Below are 15,000 nucleotides of genomic sequence, written 5' to 3'. Positions count from 1 at the left end.
TCCAGTCCCCTCTCTGAGGCGTGGGAGTCTCTGGCGCTGGTTTGGTATTTGAGTGTTTGTGTGTTTGCAGACAGACGCCTCAGAGGCATGCACTGACGCAATCATCACACTCTCAACCTTCACATGTTCCATTCTCTCACAGCTCCTCTCACTACACCTCATCCTCTCCTCCTCAGACCCTCCAGGAGTTTAACTTCATCACTGAGGAGACACACACACTGAGGAGACACACTGAGGAGACACACTGAGGAGACACACTGAGGAGACACACTGAGGAGACACACTGAGGAGACACACTGAGGAGACACACACACTGAGGAGACACACACACTGAGGAGACACACACACTGAGGAGACACACTGAGGAGACACACTGGGGAGACACACTGAGGAGACACACACACTGAGGAGACACACACACTGAGGAGACACACACACTGAGGAGACACACTGAGGAGACACACTGAAGAGACACACTGAGGAGGCACACTGAGGAGACACACTGAGGAGACACACTGAGGAGGCACACTGAGGAGACACACTGAGGAGACACACACACTGAGGAGACACACTGAGGAGACACACTGAGGAGACACACACACTGAGGAGACACACTGAGGAGACACACTGAGGGTTAGGATTAGGGTTAGGGTTAGGATTAGGATTAGGGTTAGGGTTAGGGTTAGGGTTAGGGTTAGGACTAGGGTTAGGGTTAGGGTTAGGGTTAGGATTAGGATTAGGGTTAGGGTTAGGACTAGGGTTAGGGTTAGGGTTAGGGTTAGGATTAGGGTTAGGTTTAGGGTTAGGGTTAGGGTTAGGATTAGGGTTAGGGTTAGGATTAGGGTTAGGGTTAGGGTTAGGGTTAGGGTTAGGGTTAGGATTAGGGTTAGGGTTAGGGTTAGGATTAGGGTTAGGGTTAGGGTTAGGGTTAGGGTTAGGATTAGGGTTAGGGTTAGGGTTAGGGTTAGGGTTAGGGTTAGGATTAGGGTTAGGGTTAGGGTTAGGATTAGGGTTAGGGTTAGGGTTAGGGTTAGGGTTAGGATTAGGGTTAGGGTTAGGGTTAGGGTTAGGATTAGGGTTAGGGTTAGGGTTAGGGTTAGGGTTAGGGTTAGGGTTAGGGTTAGCACCAGAACTCAACTTCAGCAAACCGAACCAGAACCGAACCGGAATCGGAACCGAACCAGAACCGGAACCGAACCGAACCAAACCAGAACCGAACCGGAACCGGAACCGAACCAGAACCGGAACCGAACCGAACCGAACCGGAACCGTACCAGAACTGAACCGGAACCGGAACCGGAACCGAACCGAACCAAACCAGAACCGAACCGAACCGGAACCGTACCAGAACCGAACCGGAACCGAACCAAACCAGAACCGAACCGGAACCGAACCAGAACCGAACTCAAGCAAACAGAACCAAACCAGAACCGAACCGAACCAGAACCGAACTCACGCAAACAGAACCAGAACCAGAACCGAACCGAACCGAACCAGAACAGAACTCAAGCAAACAGAACCAGAACCAGAACCGAACCGAACCGAACCAGAACCAAACTGGATCAAACCTTATTAATGTCCTCAGCTTGGATGGTCTGATCCGGTTTCTCCTCTCAGTGAGTATTTGCCCGGTCTTTGAGAAGAACCCTAACCCTAACCCTCTCAGAAGGAACAGATGAAGCCACGATACACAGCCTCCCCTCCATCACCTGGATCCTATATCCTCACATGTGATTGGCCGCATGGCCACAATGCTGACCAATCAAAACAAAGTTCTGCTGTGAGCAGAGCTGGGGCTGAGCACTGAGAGAGCTAAGCAGGGACAGGAACTAACTGGGAGTTCTTCTAACAGCTTTGTTCTTCTAACAGCTTTGTTCTTCTAAAAGCTTTGTTCGTCTAACAGCTTTGTTCCTCTAACAGTTTTGTTCCTCTAACAGCTTTGTTCTTCTAACAGCTTTGTTCTTCCAACAGCTTTGTTCTTCTAAAAGCTTTGTTTGTCTAACAGCTTTGTTCCTCTAACAGTTTTGTTACTCTAACAGCTTTGTTCTTCTAACAGCTTTGTTCCTCTAACAGCTTTGTTCTTCTAACAGCTTTGTTCCTCTAACAGCTTTGTTCTTCTAACAGCTTTGTTCGTCTAACAGCTTTGTTCTTCTAACAGCTTTGTTCTTCTAAAAGCTTTGTTCGTCTAACAGCTTTGTTCCTCTAACAGTTTTGTTCCTCTAACAGCTTTGTTCTTCTAACAGCTTTGTTCTTCCAACAGCTTTGTTCTTCTAAAAGCTTTGTTCGTCTAACAGCTTTGTTCCTCTAACAGTTTTGTTACTCTAACAGCTTTGTTCTTCTAACAGCTTTGTTCCTCTAACAGCTTTGTTCTTCTAACAGCTTTGTTCCTCTAACAGCTTTGTTCTTCTAACAGCTTTGTTCGTCTAACAGCTTTGTTCCTCTAACAGCTTTGTTCTTCCAACAGCTTTGTTCGTCTAACAGCTTTGTTCCTCTAACAGTTTTGTTCCTCTAACAGCTTTGTTCTTCTAACAGCTTTGTTCTTCCAACAGCTTTGTTCTTCTAAAAGCTTTGTTCGTCTAACAGCTTTGTTCCTCTAACAGTTTTGTTACTCTAGCAGCTTTGTTCTTCTAACAGCTTTGTTCCTCTAACAGCTTTGTTCGTCTAACAGCTTTGTTCGTCTAACAGCTTTGTTCCTCTAACAGCTTTGTTCCTCTAACAGCTTTGTTCCTCTAACAGCTTTGTTCCTCTAACAGCTTTGTTCCTCTAACAGCTTTGTTCCTCTGACAGCTTTGTTCCTCTAACAGCTTTGTTCTTCTAACAGCTTTGTTCCTCTAACAGCTTTGTTCTTCTAACAGCTTTGTTCCTCTAACAGCTTTGTTCTTCTAACAGCTTTGTTCCTCTAACAGCTTTGTTCTGCATCTAAAGGTTGAAGGCTGTAGTTTGCTGAAACGTTTCTAGATGTGATTTTCAAACATGAGTTGTTGGTCCTGTATCAGTCCCAGGGTGTGACAGACGGCAGAGTCAGCTGCTGCACACAGAGGAGGGACTGTACCAGCATCCAGCTGCTGTCTGAAGCTGCACCCAGCTGCCTTTTGTCCAGACATTCATTCTTCATGAAACTACTTCACTCTGCCTTCAGTTCACAGCCAGCAAGGAGGCAGATAAATACACAACACCAGATAACTGACACCATGGCTTCACTTTCCCCTTTCACCTCATTCTATATCAATAAAGTATCATCATCTTCATCATCATCATCATCATCATCATCATCATCATTATTATTATTATTATCATTATTATTATTATTATTATCATTATTATTATTATTCTGGCTCTGGAGGCGTTTTAATGCTCTTATTATTTATTCCTTGTCAGTGAATGTAAAGGTCTCAGAGTCACATCTGATGAACATGCACCGGTGCTGCATTCAGGATCCAGCTGTAGTCTGAGTCTGGATCATTCTGGTCCAAATGTTGCAGACTCTTTAAAATCTTTTTTTGATTCATGTTTTTAAATCTTAACTGAGGGAGTCCCAAAACAGGGCCCAGTTTTTAAACGTGGTCTCTGTTTTGGTTTAAAGGACCAACATGTACTTAAAGTCTCGGTGCTGGTCCGGTGGATTCCTCCTGCAGCAGGTGAACAGGCTGTAACGTCTGCAACATAACAACCTGAGCCTGTCAGGGACCAAAACAAGACCTGTTAGTGGACTCACTTTGATCCATCGAGACGTTACAGCCTGTTCACCTGCTGCAGGAGGAAGAGCTCTTCATCATTTCAGGTCTACTGGTCAGCAGCTTCTTGTGGTCCCTAAGACCAGGCTGGAAACCAGGGGGGTTGGGCCTTCACTGCAGTGGCCCCGAAACTGTGGAACAAGCCGCCCCCCCATGTTAGACTGTCCCCAACATTATGGACTTTTAAAATCCTGGGATTTTAACCCATGAGAGCTGTGTGGTCTCTGTCTGTTCTTTATTTCTTTTATTTTCTGTGAATGTTTTTAAACTATTTTTAAAATGTTTGTTTTTCTGATTCTTTTATTTTATTCTATTTCAATGTTTTCTGTTCTGCTTCCAAACAGACCTCCATGGGACGGTCTGGTATCAGACCAGGAGGGTTTGGTATCAGACCAGGATGGGTTTGGTATCAGACCAGGATGGGTCTGGTATTAGACCAGGATGGGTCTGGTATCAGATCAGGAGGGTCTGGTATCAGATCAGGAGGGTCTGGTATCAGACCAGGAGGGTCTGGTATTAGACCAGGAGGGTTTGGTATCAGACCAGGAGGGTCTGGTATCAGACCAGGAGGGTCTGGTATTAGACCAGGAGGGTCGGTGAGCTGAAACATTCAGTCATTTTGAATCTCAAAGTGAGCACTGGGACCAGACCCAGACATGTGTGGAGGTCAGATCAGGATCCGTCTTGTAAACAGACTTGTAGTTTTTGGCGAGTAATGACACACACAGGAAACCTGGGCTCATGAGTGAAAGTGGGGGGGAGTCACAGGATGTTGGGTGTTGTCTAATATTGACTTGGTGTGCATGGAAACCATCACGTCTCCACAAATGTCCCGTTGTGTTGAAGTGACTCAGAGGATCGGATCAGGACAGACTCTGGGGTTTGGTTGTTGGTTCAAAGTTATATTTTAGAGAGGGGGACAGCTGAAGAGAGACGGGACACGCGGGGACTGGAGAGCGGAGGACCACATGCAGGAAATGGTCACGGTCGGGAGTCGAACCAGCGACCCCTGCGACGAGGACTGTCGCCTCTGTATGAGGGCGCTTAGACCGCTTAGACCGCTTAGACCGCTTAGACCACTTAGACCGCTAGGCCACCAGCCCCCCAGACTCTGTCGAGCTGGCTAACTTATCTTAAAGAGCTGATAGTGACCTAGTCCTCCTCTAGACCACTAGGCTCCCTACATGCAGGCCTGCTCATCGTACCTAAAGTCTCTGACCTGCTGGTCCAACTCTTCAACTTTTCAAGGGAGTCGTTTTCAGAAATCAGTTTAAGGTTTTAAAATAATATAAATCAGTTTAAGGATTTAAAATAATATAAATCAGTCTAAGGTTTTAAAATAATATAAATCAGTCTAAGGTTTTAAAATAATATAAATCAGTTTAAGGTTTTAAAATAATATAAATCAGTTTAAGGTTTTAAAATAATATAAATCAGTTTAAGGTTTTAAAATAATATAAATCAGTTTAAGGTTTTAAAATAACAGGAAGGAGTTAAAGAAGAAATGTTTTTAAAAGTCTCTGATTTCTTTGTTGGGGTGTTATGAGACATTTTGTCATTAATCTTGACTTGATGCGTGTCCTTGAATGCACTTGGAGTCCAGCAGAAAGTGTAACCTCTCTGACTTTAACCCGAGTTGTTTTTGAACCCTCACAGACTCTGATTTAATGCTTCTTAAAGTAAAGAGTGAATAACGTGACGTCAGCCTGCAGGCAGCTGCAGACTCTGCTTCACAGCGAGGGAGCAGACGCCCGAGCACAAAGATGCTCAGATTCAGGCGGGACAGCAGACAAAGAGGTCCCAGTCTCACCATCAGCCAGCGTCCTTTCTCTCTCTGTCGGGGTCTAAAAGCAGCAGAGCAACATGGCTGACGGTTTCAGAGTTCATGTGAGAGCAGCTCTGGATCCTCTCTAATATTGTGTCGGGGTGTCAGATCAGTTCCTGCTCTTTTGTTTCTGCTCTCTGACACATTTCCTCTCTTTCTTCAGACTCCGGTCCAAGCTGCTGCTCAACCCAGCAGGAAACTGTTTCCACTCCGTCTCCCAAAGACCACACGTTCAGCAACGTCTGAATCCCTTCACGTTTAAAGATCCTCCAGAACAGACTCAGACCACGACCTCTGACCCCTGACCTCTGACCCCTGACCTCCTTAAAGACCACAGTGTGACTCTGAAGGCAGCGTTCAAGGTGGCTGACGTCAGGTTAAAGGATTCTACAGTGCAAAAATTATTAAAAGTGGAATATTTGAAGTGGAATATATAAAGTGAAGTATTTAAAGTGACATTTATAAAGTGGATTATTTAAAGTGGAATATTTAATGTGGATTATTGAAAGTGAAATATCTAAAGTGGAATTTTAAAAGTTGAATATTTAAAGCAGAATATTTAAAGTGGAATTTTTAAAGTGGAATTTTTAAAGCAGAATATTTAAAGTGGAATATTCAAAGTGGAATATTTAATGTGGATTATTTAAAGTGAAATATCTAAAGTAGAATATTTAATGTGGATTATTTAAAGCAGAATATTTAAAGCAGAATATTTAAAGGTGAATATTTAAAGCAGAATATTTAAAGTGAAATACTGAATGTTGAATTCTTAAATTGGAATATTTAAAGTGGATTATTTAAAGTGAAATATCTAAAGTAGAATATTTAATGTGGATTATTTAAAGCAGAATATTTAAAGCAGAATATTTAAAGGTGAATATTTAATGTGGATTATTTAAAGGTGAATATTTAAAGGTGAATATTTAAAGCAGAATATTTAAAGTGGAATATTTAATCTGGATTATTTAAAGGTGAATATTTAAAGGTGAATATTTAAAGCAGAATATTCAAAGTGGAATATTTAATGTGGATTATTTAATGTGGATTATTTAAAGGTGAATATTTAAAGGTGAATATTTAATGTGGATTATTTAAAGCAGAATATTTAAAGCAGAATATTTAAAGCAGAATATTTAAAGTGGAATATTTAATGTGGATATTTAAAGCAGAATATTTAAAGTATTTGTGAGATAAAGAAACAGAGAGCAGAGGAATGGGTTGACTGCACGAGTTCTTTTGGTTCATCGTTGACCACATTCATAAATCCAGCAGGTAAAAATCTCACAGATCAGCAAACATCACATCATCAGCTCAGATCATCTCCACACAGAGTCAGATTACAATCAGCCCGACGTCGGTTTAAAGAAGAAGAACATCCATCCATTAAAACACAAACAGAGAAAGGTGCAGCACGCCGTTATCTGCACTCTGAAGTCAGTTTGTCTCTCCTGAGAGCGCCGCGCTGACAGACGGAGCTGGACCGGCTCAGGCAGCGTCCTGCATACAAACATTATGCTTTAAAACAAGTTTACACAGAAAGATCTGCATGCATATAACACAGGCATGCACGGTATGTCAATAAAAACAAACATCCATCTTCACGTCTGCATCAAACGGACCAATCAGAGCTCACAGGAGTCAAGTCTTCTGTTTGAATCTTAACGATGACTCAATGATGCACAGAGTGAAAGCATCAGTCTGGAGCTCGTCTGAGCTCTGCAGCCATGAAACAGGCCGTGATGTCTGCATCGTGACCCTTCATGGATCAAAGTGTGCTTATATAGATCAGGGGACGTCTTTGTGTTCCCTGTACATACAGTCAGAATTATACCACATGAAAATAAAACAAGCTCCTTAAAGTGAGTTTCCCAAAATCTCCAACCCTCCCTTTAACTCAGGACGGCATTATACATCTGCTGTAAAGGATATAAAGCTGACTCAGCTCTGTGACCATGGTACACTGATTCAGCTTCACGTCCAGGCGTCTCAATAACACAAAGTCTGAACTAAAGCAACACTTATCATCCTCATCATCATGCAGTCTCAACGTCTCGCTTTAACAAGACTGGAGTTTCTCCCAACATGAAGCAGAGTCATCATATGAAAAGAAATATAGGAACAGATATAATCCTCAGCGGTAAACGTCTAACTAATATGGCAGAGTGCGTTATGGCGGCGTGGGACAGCACCCTCTTATTTTGGTTCTTGCATTGGAGCGTTATGGCACAATCATTCAAGAGAAAAATACTCTCTTACAAACAGCTCCACAGCTTTTACAGTATATACACTTTATACAGCATGTATAGTGTGAGTCAGGGTCGTAGAAATATAAAGCCTCTATACATCCCTCCACCCGTCCCTCCATCCCTCCGTCCCTCCATCCCTCCATCCCTCCATCCCTCCGTCCCTCCATCCCTCCATCCCTCCATCCCTCCATCACTCCATCCCTCCGTCAGGCGCTGACTCGGCTGAATGACCCGCTGCAGCAGAGAGCGGCTGAGTGGCACAGACGCTCAGTTTGACACTAATCGATTGTTCTTCACGTATAACTGACTTTTCTTCAGGCAACAAGTGCTTTATTATTTTATCTAACAAGTGCAGGGACTCTCAGGGGGCCCGGTCTGACAAAGACCATCAGTGAGAGGAGACAGAGAGCGAGGACTCGACTCGGCTGAACAAGGACGCCTCAGGAGACAGAGAGTCTCTGCCACACTCATCTGAATTCATATATACGTATATATATCTAAAGTCTGAGGAGGGTTCTGGTCTCTGTCTGGAGTCTGAGGAGGGTTCTGGTCTCTGTCTGTAGTCTGAGGAGGGTTCTGGTCTCTGTCTGTAGTCTGAGGAGGGTTCTGGTCTCTGTCTGGAGTCTGAGGAGGGTTCTGGTCTCCTTCTGTAGTCTGAGGAGGGTTCTAGTCTCTGTCTGGAGTCTGAGGAGGGTTCTGGTCTCCTTCTGTAGTCTGAGGAGGGTTCTGGTCTCTGTCTGTAGTCTGGTGAGGGTTCTGGTCTCTGTCTGTAGTCTGAGGAGGGTTCTGGTCTCTGTCTGTAGTCTGAGGAGGGTTCTGGTCTCTGTCTGTAGTCTGAGAAGGGTTCTGGTCTCTGTCTGTAGTCTGAGGAGTATCCACCAATCAGGTGTCAGCAGGAGAAACAGTCTGTATGGAGAGCAACAGCAGGTGTTCTAGAATTCTGACATCATCAAAGACAGACTTCTGACATCATCAACTCTGTCTTTGATGATGTCAGAGTTCTGTCTTTGATGATGTCAGAGTTCTGTCTTTGATGATGTCAGAGTTCTGTCTTTGATGATGTCAGAGTTCTGTCTTTGATGATGTCAGAGTTCTGAGAACAAATGGAACATTCCATGAAGAAGGTCAGAGCTAAAGAAACATCAGTGTCTCTAATCCTCTTTCATAGACCTCCATTCAACAAACAAACATTGTAGACGTAGTTTTCTTCTCCTCTTGAGGACAGACCTGACAAAGCTGGACTTTGGACTTTGGACTAATCTGCATCATCTGTGTGTTGGTTAGTGTTTCTGTTCTACTGTATTTATCTGTCTTTAGTTCATGTCTCAGCTGTGCTGTTTGTCTGGTCTCTGTAGTCCCTCATGTCTCTGTGTGTCTGGTCTCTGTAGTCCCTCATGTCTCTGTGTGTCTGGTCTCTGTAGTCCCTCATGTCTCTGTGTGTCTGTCTCTGTAGTCCCTCATGTCTCTGTGTGTCTGGTCTCTGTAGTCCCTCATGTCTCTGTGTGTCTGTCTCTGTAGTCCCTCATGTCTCTGTGTGTCTGGTCTCTGTAGTCCCTCATGTCTCTGTGTGTCTGGTCTCTGTAGTCCCTCATGTCTCTGTGTGTCTGGTCTCAGTCAGTGTTTTCATATTAGCATCTTGTGCTAGTTTTGTCTCTCCCTGTAGTAGACCTGGGACATGTCTGTGGTCCTGTGTCTCTTTCTGGTTCTGAGTGTCTTTGTGTTTCTGAGTGTCTTTGTGGTTCTGAGTGTCTTTGTGGTTCTGAGTGTCTTTGTGGTTCTGAGTGTCTTTGTGGTTCTGAGTCTCTTTGTGGTTCTGAGTCTCTGTAGATGTGTTGTGACTGAAGCCTAAAGGAGCTCCTCTCCTGTTGAACGGTTTGAAAACCATTTTGAAAACCAGACCGGTTTCCTGGTGTCCTTAAAGACCTGTTAGTGGTTCTTGTTTGTGTTGGTTGGTTGTGTGTGAGCAGAGTAACTCCTCATCGTGGGTCGGTCTGTTAGATGTCCGGGTAGAACTCTGTGTTGACGTCGACACTGTGCAGGACGGACTTCTGGTCCGTGGACGACATCCTGCTCAGGACCTCGGCAGAGAGCGAGTAGCTGCTGCCGGACTTCTCCTCGAACCAGCTGTCCAACGCTCGCTTCCCGTCAAAGTTCGTGATGGGCGGTCCGTTGACGGCCACAATCAGCAGGTCGTTCATCTGCTCCAGGGTCAGCCGGGACCGATGGTTCTTACACATCTTCTGCAGAGACCCCCGGCCTTTATCGCAGCAGGCCGTGGAGCTGGGCAGGACCCGGACCACGTGGATGATCCGGTTCAGCAGAGGGAAACGCTGCTTGTACCTGCAGACGTGACTGATGACCTCTTTGAAGCCGTTCATACTGAAGTAGTCTGCCTTCAGGTCCTTCCACTCCCCCACCAGGCTGCCCTTGGCCTCCGTCCTGGCCATGGAGACCTCCTTCCCCCCAGAGGGGATGGAGTCCAGGTGGTTGAATATGACCTGGATTTCCTCCTCCCCATAAGCCTCCAGGTCCTCCCTGTTGTGAGGCCAGGTGGACAGGTCCAGGACCTTACAGGCCTTGGCAAATGATCGGCTCTGCAGGTCCAACCTCTGGGACAGGATCCCCTGGCTCCTGTTGCAGATCTTCTCTCGGATGGACTGGAACTTGGACTCGGCCACGCGCAGGTTCTTCAGAGCGATGCCGTTAAAACTCTCACGGAAGTTCTCCTCAAACTCCTGCAGGTACTCTCCGGGGCAGTCCACCAACTGTCCGATCTCCAGGATGGCCTCCTGGATCTTAGCCTCCACCTGGGACACCAGCAGGTACTCTCCCTGGAAGGTGAAGGCCAACCGTGAGAGGACGGCGATGATGTCCAGGAGGAAGTAGATGAGCTTCACCGACTGATAGTCCATGAGGAACTGGAGGAGGGTGAGGGCAATGGCAGCGGCGTCAGCTCTCTGGGTCTGGCTGCTGATCTCCTTCAGGTGTGAGACCACCTCCAGGTAGTCCTTGATGAGTGCGTTGAGGACGTTCGGTTCTCCGATGATCCATCGGATGGCTCTGATGTCTCCGAGGAACTCCGTCTCCTCGGACAGCGTGGGAGCGGTGGATCTCAGCTCGGCCATCATGCGGGGCGAGTAGCGGTAGAAACTGAGGAGCTGCTTCAGGTTGTTCTCCAGATCCTCCAGGCAGGAGAGCTCCTTCCCGCTGATGGCGTCCAGAACCTCCAGGTGGGGCCGGTGGATCATGATGGGGAGGCAGAGGATCCAGGGATACATCTTTTGCACCGCTATGTACAGGTTGGCTCTCATCCCTGAGGAGATGTTGGTGCCGTCTACCCCCAGACCCACCACCAGCAAGTCCTGAAACCTGAGACCAAGGACCCCAAAGGCTCGATCCATAGCCTGAAGGTACCCGTCCACACTGGCCATGCTCAGTCTTTGTAAGGACAGGAACTCTGTGTTCGGGGAGCCCTCGTTGGTGATGAACTGGACGTAGACCGCCACCATGTCTGAGAAGAGGTCGTCGTTCTGGGCGTCCATGATGACGCTGAGGAACGGAGACAGGCGCATCTTCTCAGCCAGGTCTTCTTTCACAGCCCGGGCGATGTGGTGGACCAGGATCTGACAGTCCCCTTCGTTCATGTACTGGTCCACCACTTTGAGTTCACACCTCTTCAGAAGCTCTGCCAGCGGACGGAGGTCTGAGAAGGGCCGCCCCTCCAGGGCCAGGTGGTACGCGGCGTTGAACAGCAGGATCATGTTCTTGCACATCTCCTCCGTCTTCTCCGGGTGCATCCGCAGCTTGTACAGCTGCAGGCACTTCTTGTGGAGGTTGCTCTGGCTGTGGAGCTTGATGGTGTGGATCTTAAACTGCTTGGAGCCGATGATGAAGGCGGAGGTCCGGGAGGACTGGACGGTGTACTGGCGGCAGACGTGGCACCACATCTCGTTGAGGGTCGGCGAGTAGCGGAGGAACCAGAACTTCTTCAGCCACTCCTGCTTGAAGCGACGGATCCGTCTGCTCCCGACGGAGGACAGCTTTGCGGAGTCCTCAGGAGAGATCACGAGATCTGCTGTGATGGACTCATCAGCAGAATCCACGTCCTGGTCGTCTTCGTCCAGGACCACCTGGGTGGGAGTCAAGGGCTCCATCCCTGCAAAGAGAAACACATGATGAACCATGATGCTGTCTGATTGTGAGGTCTGAAGGTCTGAAGGTCTGACTCTGGTCCTGAGGTGAATATCTCTGCAGCTACAGGATGAACCTCTTTGAGACCTAAACCAGGACTAATCCTGCTGACCTTATCTGACCCTATACCCAACAGAAGGTTTACATTCTTGGTTTTTAAACTTCTGGATGGATCCAGGTCAGATGGAGATCTAACAGAGTCCAAACAGAGATGCTAAGACGGTCTGATTTTCAGGACGTACCTTGGAAGTCTTCGATGGGACCTTGTTCAGGGTGTGGTGGGACTTGGTTGTTTTGGGGCTGACGATCCTCAGACATCAATGGACCCACGAGGTCCTCCTGTTCCCCTCTGAGACGGGACAGCTCCTCCTCCAGCTCCAGGATCCTCTTCTTCAGTTTGACACAGTTGGGGCAGAAGGAGGTGGAGGGTTCCTCTCCGCTCGGGTTCTCCTCCTCCTTCTCCTCCACCTTCAGGTTCAGGACGTGGAAGCTGCTTTCTGAACCAGGAGCTGCAGTTTTACACTGGCCCAGGTGAGACCTGCTGGAGTCCTCCAGAGAGGCCTCGAGGACGTCTTTGAAGATGAGGTCGATCTTCTTCCTCTTGGCAGGAGGTTGGCCGTCGGGCTCTTCGTCAGGCTGTTTGCCCGGGCTGGGTTTGCCCTGCAGCGCTGACTGCAGGAACGGAGACTTGAAGTCTTTGTGGACGTTTGGCAGGACGGGGGGCTTCTCTGGACCTGGAACCAAACAGGCAATGGATCAGAGGGAGCTTCATGTTTCTAACAGAGTCAGGGTTTCATGGGTCAGGGTGGCAGCCGGTGTCTTTAAGGTCAACATGTGGACTCAGTGGACCGGTCTGAAACCATAGACCACAACGTGATCCCTGTAAGCTGCTTTCACACTAAACCTGTAAAACTAAAGACCATAACCGCTCTGAAACGGACCCCACTGGATCTATACTGGTTTAAACTTAAACTACAAACAGGTCTGTAACCATAGACCTTTCTGGAGTCCCTGAGCTCCCTTGTCTCGTAGGTTCCTCTGGATCTCTGCTGCTGTGGACGTGGTCCAGACTCCAGCTGCTACAACTACTACTATCCGTCTCCCCACTATCATCTCTCTCTCTCTCTTCATCTCCCTCTATCCCTCTCTCCAACACGGTCTCAGATTCAGATGTGTGTCTAACATGAGTCTGGTCCTGCTGGAGGTTTCTGCCTGTTAAAGGAACTTTGTCCTTGCCACTGTAACTTGCTAAATGCTGCAAAGTGCTCTGCTCATGGTGGATTAAGATGAGATCAGACTGAGTCCTGTCTGGAAGAGGGGACTGGATCTGATCCGGTCTTGATGTTGGGTCTTTGTTAATAATAGAACATAGAGTCCGGTCTAGACCTGCTCTGTTTGGAGTCTGAGGAGAACGTTTGTTGTGATTTGGTGCTTTATAAATAAAGATTGATTGATTGAGTTCTTGTGGTGGACTGTGTGATACACTCTTAAACTGGTCCAGACCTGGTCCAGACTGAATCTCTACTGGTTTAAATTTTCACTTCAACACTTCTAGACCACATTCCTACATAAAGTCTGTTTATACACTTCAGATCTCTCTGAGGACTATCCATCAAGAACCAGTTCATACCAAACCCTTAGAACACACTCAGCTCTGAGTGAGACAGCAGCACCCCCTGCTGGAGGACTGAGTGCAGGACCCAGACTGTGATCTAGGGTACAGAATAAAGACAGAGTTCCTCCTCTTTTCAACCAGATTACACATTTAGGTTTCTGTCACCAAAGCCACCAGACCCCTAACCCAGGTGTAGGTACTCAGGTAAAAACTCTCCAAAGTCCTGTTCAAAGGGAAGCTACTGTTTCTCTCAGTGAGTCAGTATCACCTGTCTGCAGCTGACCTGTCTGCAGCTCACCTGTCTGCAGCTGACCTGTCTGCAGCTCAGCTGTCTGCAGCTCAGCTGTCTGCAGCTGACCTGTCTGCAGCTGACCTGTGTGCAGCTCACCTGTGTGCAGCTCAGCTGTCTGCAGCTCACCTGTCTGCAGCTGACCTGTCTGCAGCTGACCTGTGTGCAGCTCAGCTGTCTGCAGCTCACCTGTCTGCAGCTGACCTGTCTGCAGCTGACCTGTGTGCAGCTCAGCTGTCTGCAGCTCACCTGTGTGCAGCTCAGCTGTCTGCAGCTCACCTGTCTGCAGCTCAGCTGTCTGCAGCTCACCTGTCTGCAGCTGACCTGTCTGCAGCTCAACTGTCTGCAGCTCACCTGTCTGCAGCTGACCTGTCTGCAGCTGACCTGTCTGCAGCTCAACTGTCTGCAGCTCAACTGTCTGCAGCTCACCTGTCTGCAGCTGACCTGTCTGCAGCTGACCTGTCTGCAGCTGACCTGACCTGTCTGCAGCTCACCTGTCTACAGCTCAGCTGTCTGCAGCTCAACTGTCTGCAGCTCAGCTGTCTGCAGCTCACCTGTCTGCAGCTCACCTGTCTGCAGCTCACCTGTCTACAGCTCAGCTGTCTGCAGCTCACCTGTCTACAGCTCAGCTGTCTACAGCTCACCTGTGTGCAGGTTGCGGTGGATGCTCACCTGTGTGCAGGTTGCGGTCGATGCTCTCCTGAGAGACGCAGTGAAGGCGTTGGATGTAGTCGTTGCTGTACCAGACCCTCAGCCTCTCTCCGGCCCCCAGAGTCCGACACGCTCTGAAGTAGATGTTTTTACGATGCTGGAACGCCGTCAGGTTCCGATCACTCTCCTCAGACGAGGTCCGGACGAACCTGCGGGTCAGAAACATCGACAGGAAGTACTTCAGTGTTACATTTGACCAGGTATCAGGATGTGGTTAGATGTCTGTTAGTTCCACTGCCACGTGCACAGGATCTCAAAGACCATGAAGTGGTTTCAGAGTCTGCATTAAGGACCAAAGTCTCTGCTTCTGTCCTAAAGAGATAAAGACCTACCTCATCCAGTTGGCTTTGGTCTCATCGCTGCCGTCGATTGATCGATACGTGTTGTCA

At 47.6% G+C, this 15,000-nt stretch overlaps 1 protein-coding gene across 1 annotated transcript in view; it reads right to left on the bottom strand.

Annotated features, from left to right (window-relative positions):
- Positions 1 to 6,771: 6,771 nt before the first annotated feature.
- The window catches only part of prdm11 (PR domain containing 11), a 12,211-nt gene continuing 3,982 nt past the window's right edge, over positions 6,772 to 15,000 (bottom strand). The window contains exons 4-7 of the mRNA XM_034684682.1: positions 14,944 to 15,000; positions 14,573 to 14,760; positions 12,239 to 12,730; positions 6,772 to 11,961 (exon numbers count right to left, since the gene is read on the bottom strand). The exon at positions 14,944 to 15,000 is cut by the window's right edge and continues 11 nt beyond it. Coding sequence (XP_034540573.1) covers positions 9,800 to 11,961; positions 12,239 to 12,730; positions 14,573 to 14,760; positions 14,944 to 15,000 — 2,899 coding nt within the window. The 3' untranslated portion in view covers positions 6,772 to 9,799. The remainder of the gene's footprint in view (positions 11,962 to 12,238; positions 12,731 to 14,572; positions 14,761 to 14,943) is intronic.

This window comes from Notolabrus celidotus, chromosome 6 (genome assembly GCF_009762535.1).
Source record: "Notolabrus celidotus isolate fNotCel1 chromosome 6, fNotCel1.pri, whole genome shotgun sequence".
NCBI lineage: Eukaryota > Metazoa > Chordata > Actinopteri > Labriformes > Labridae > Notolabrus > Notolabrus celidotus.
This window is presented reverse-complemented; position numbering and strand designations above follow the sequence as displayed.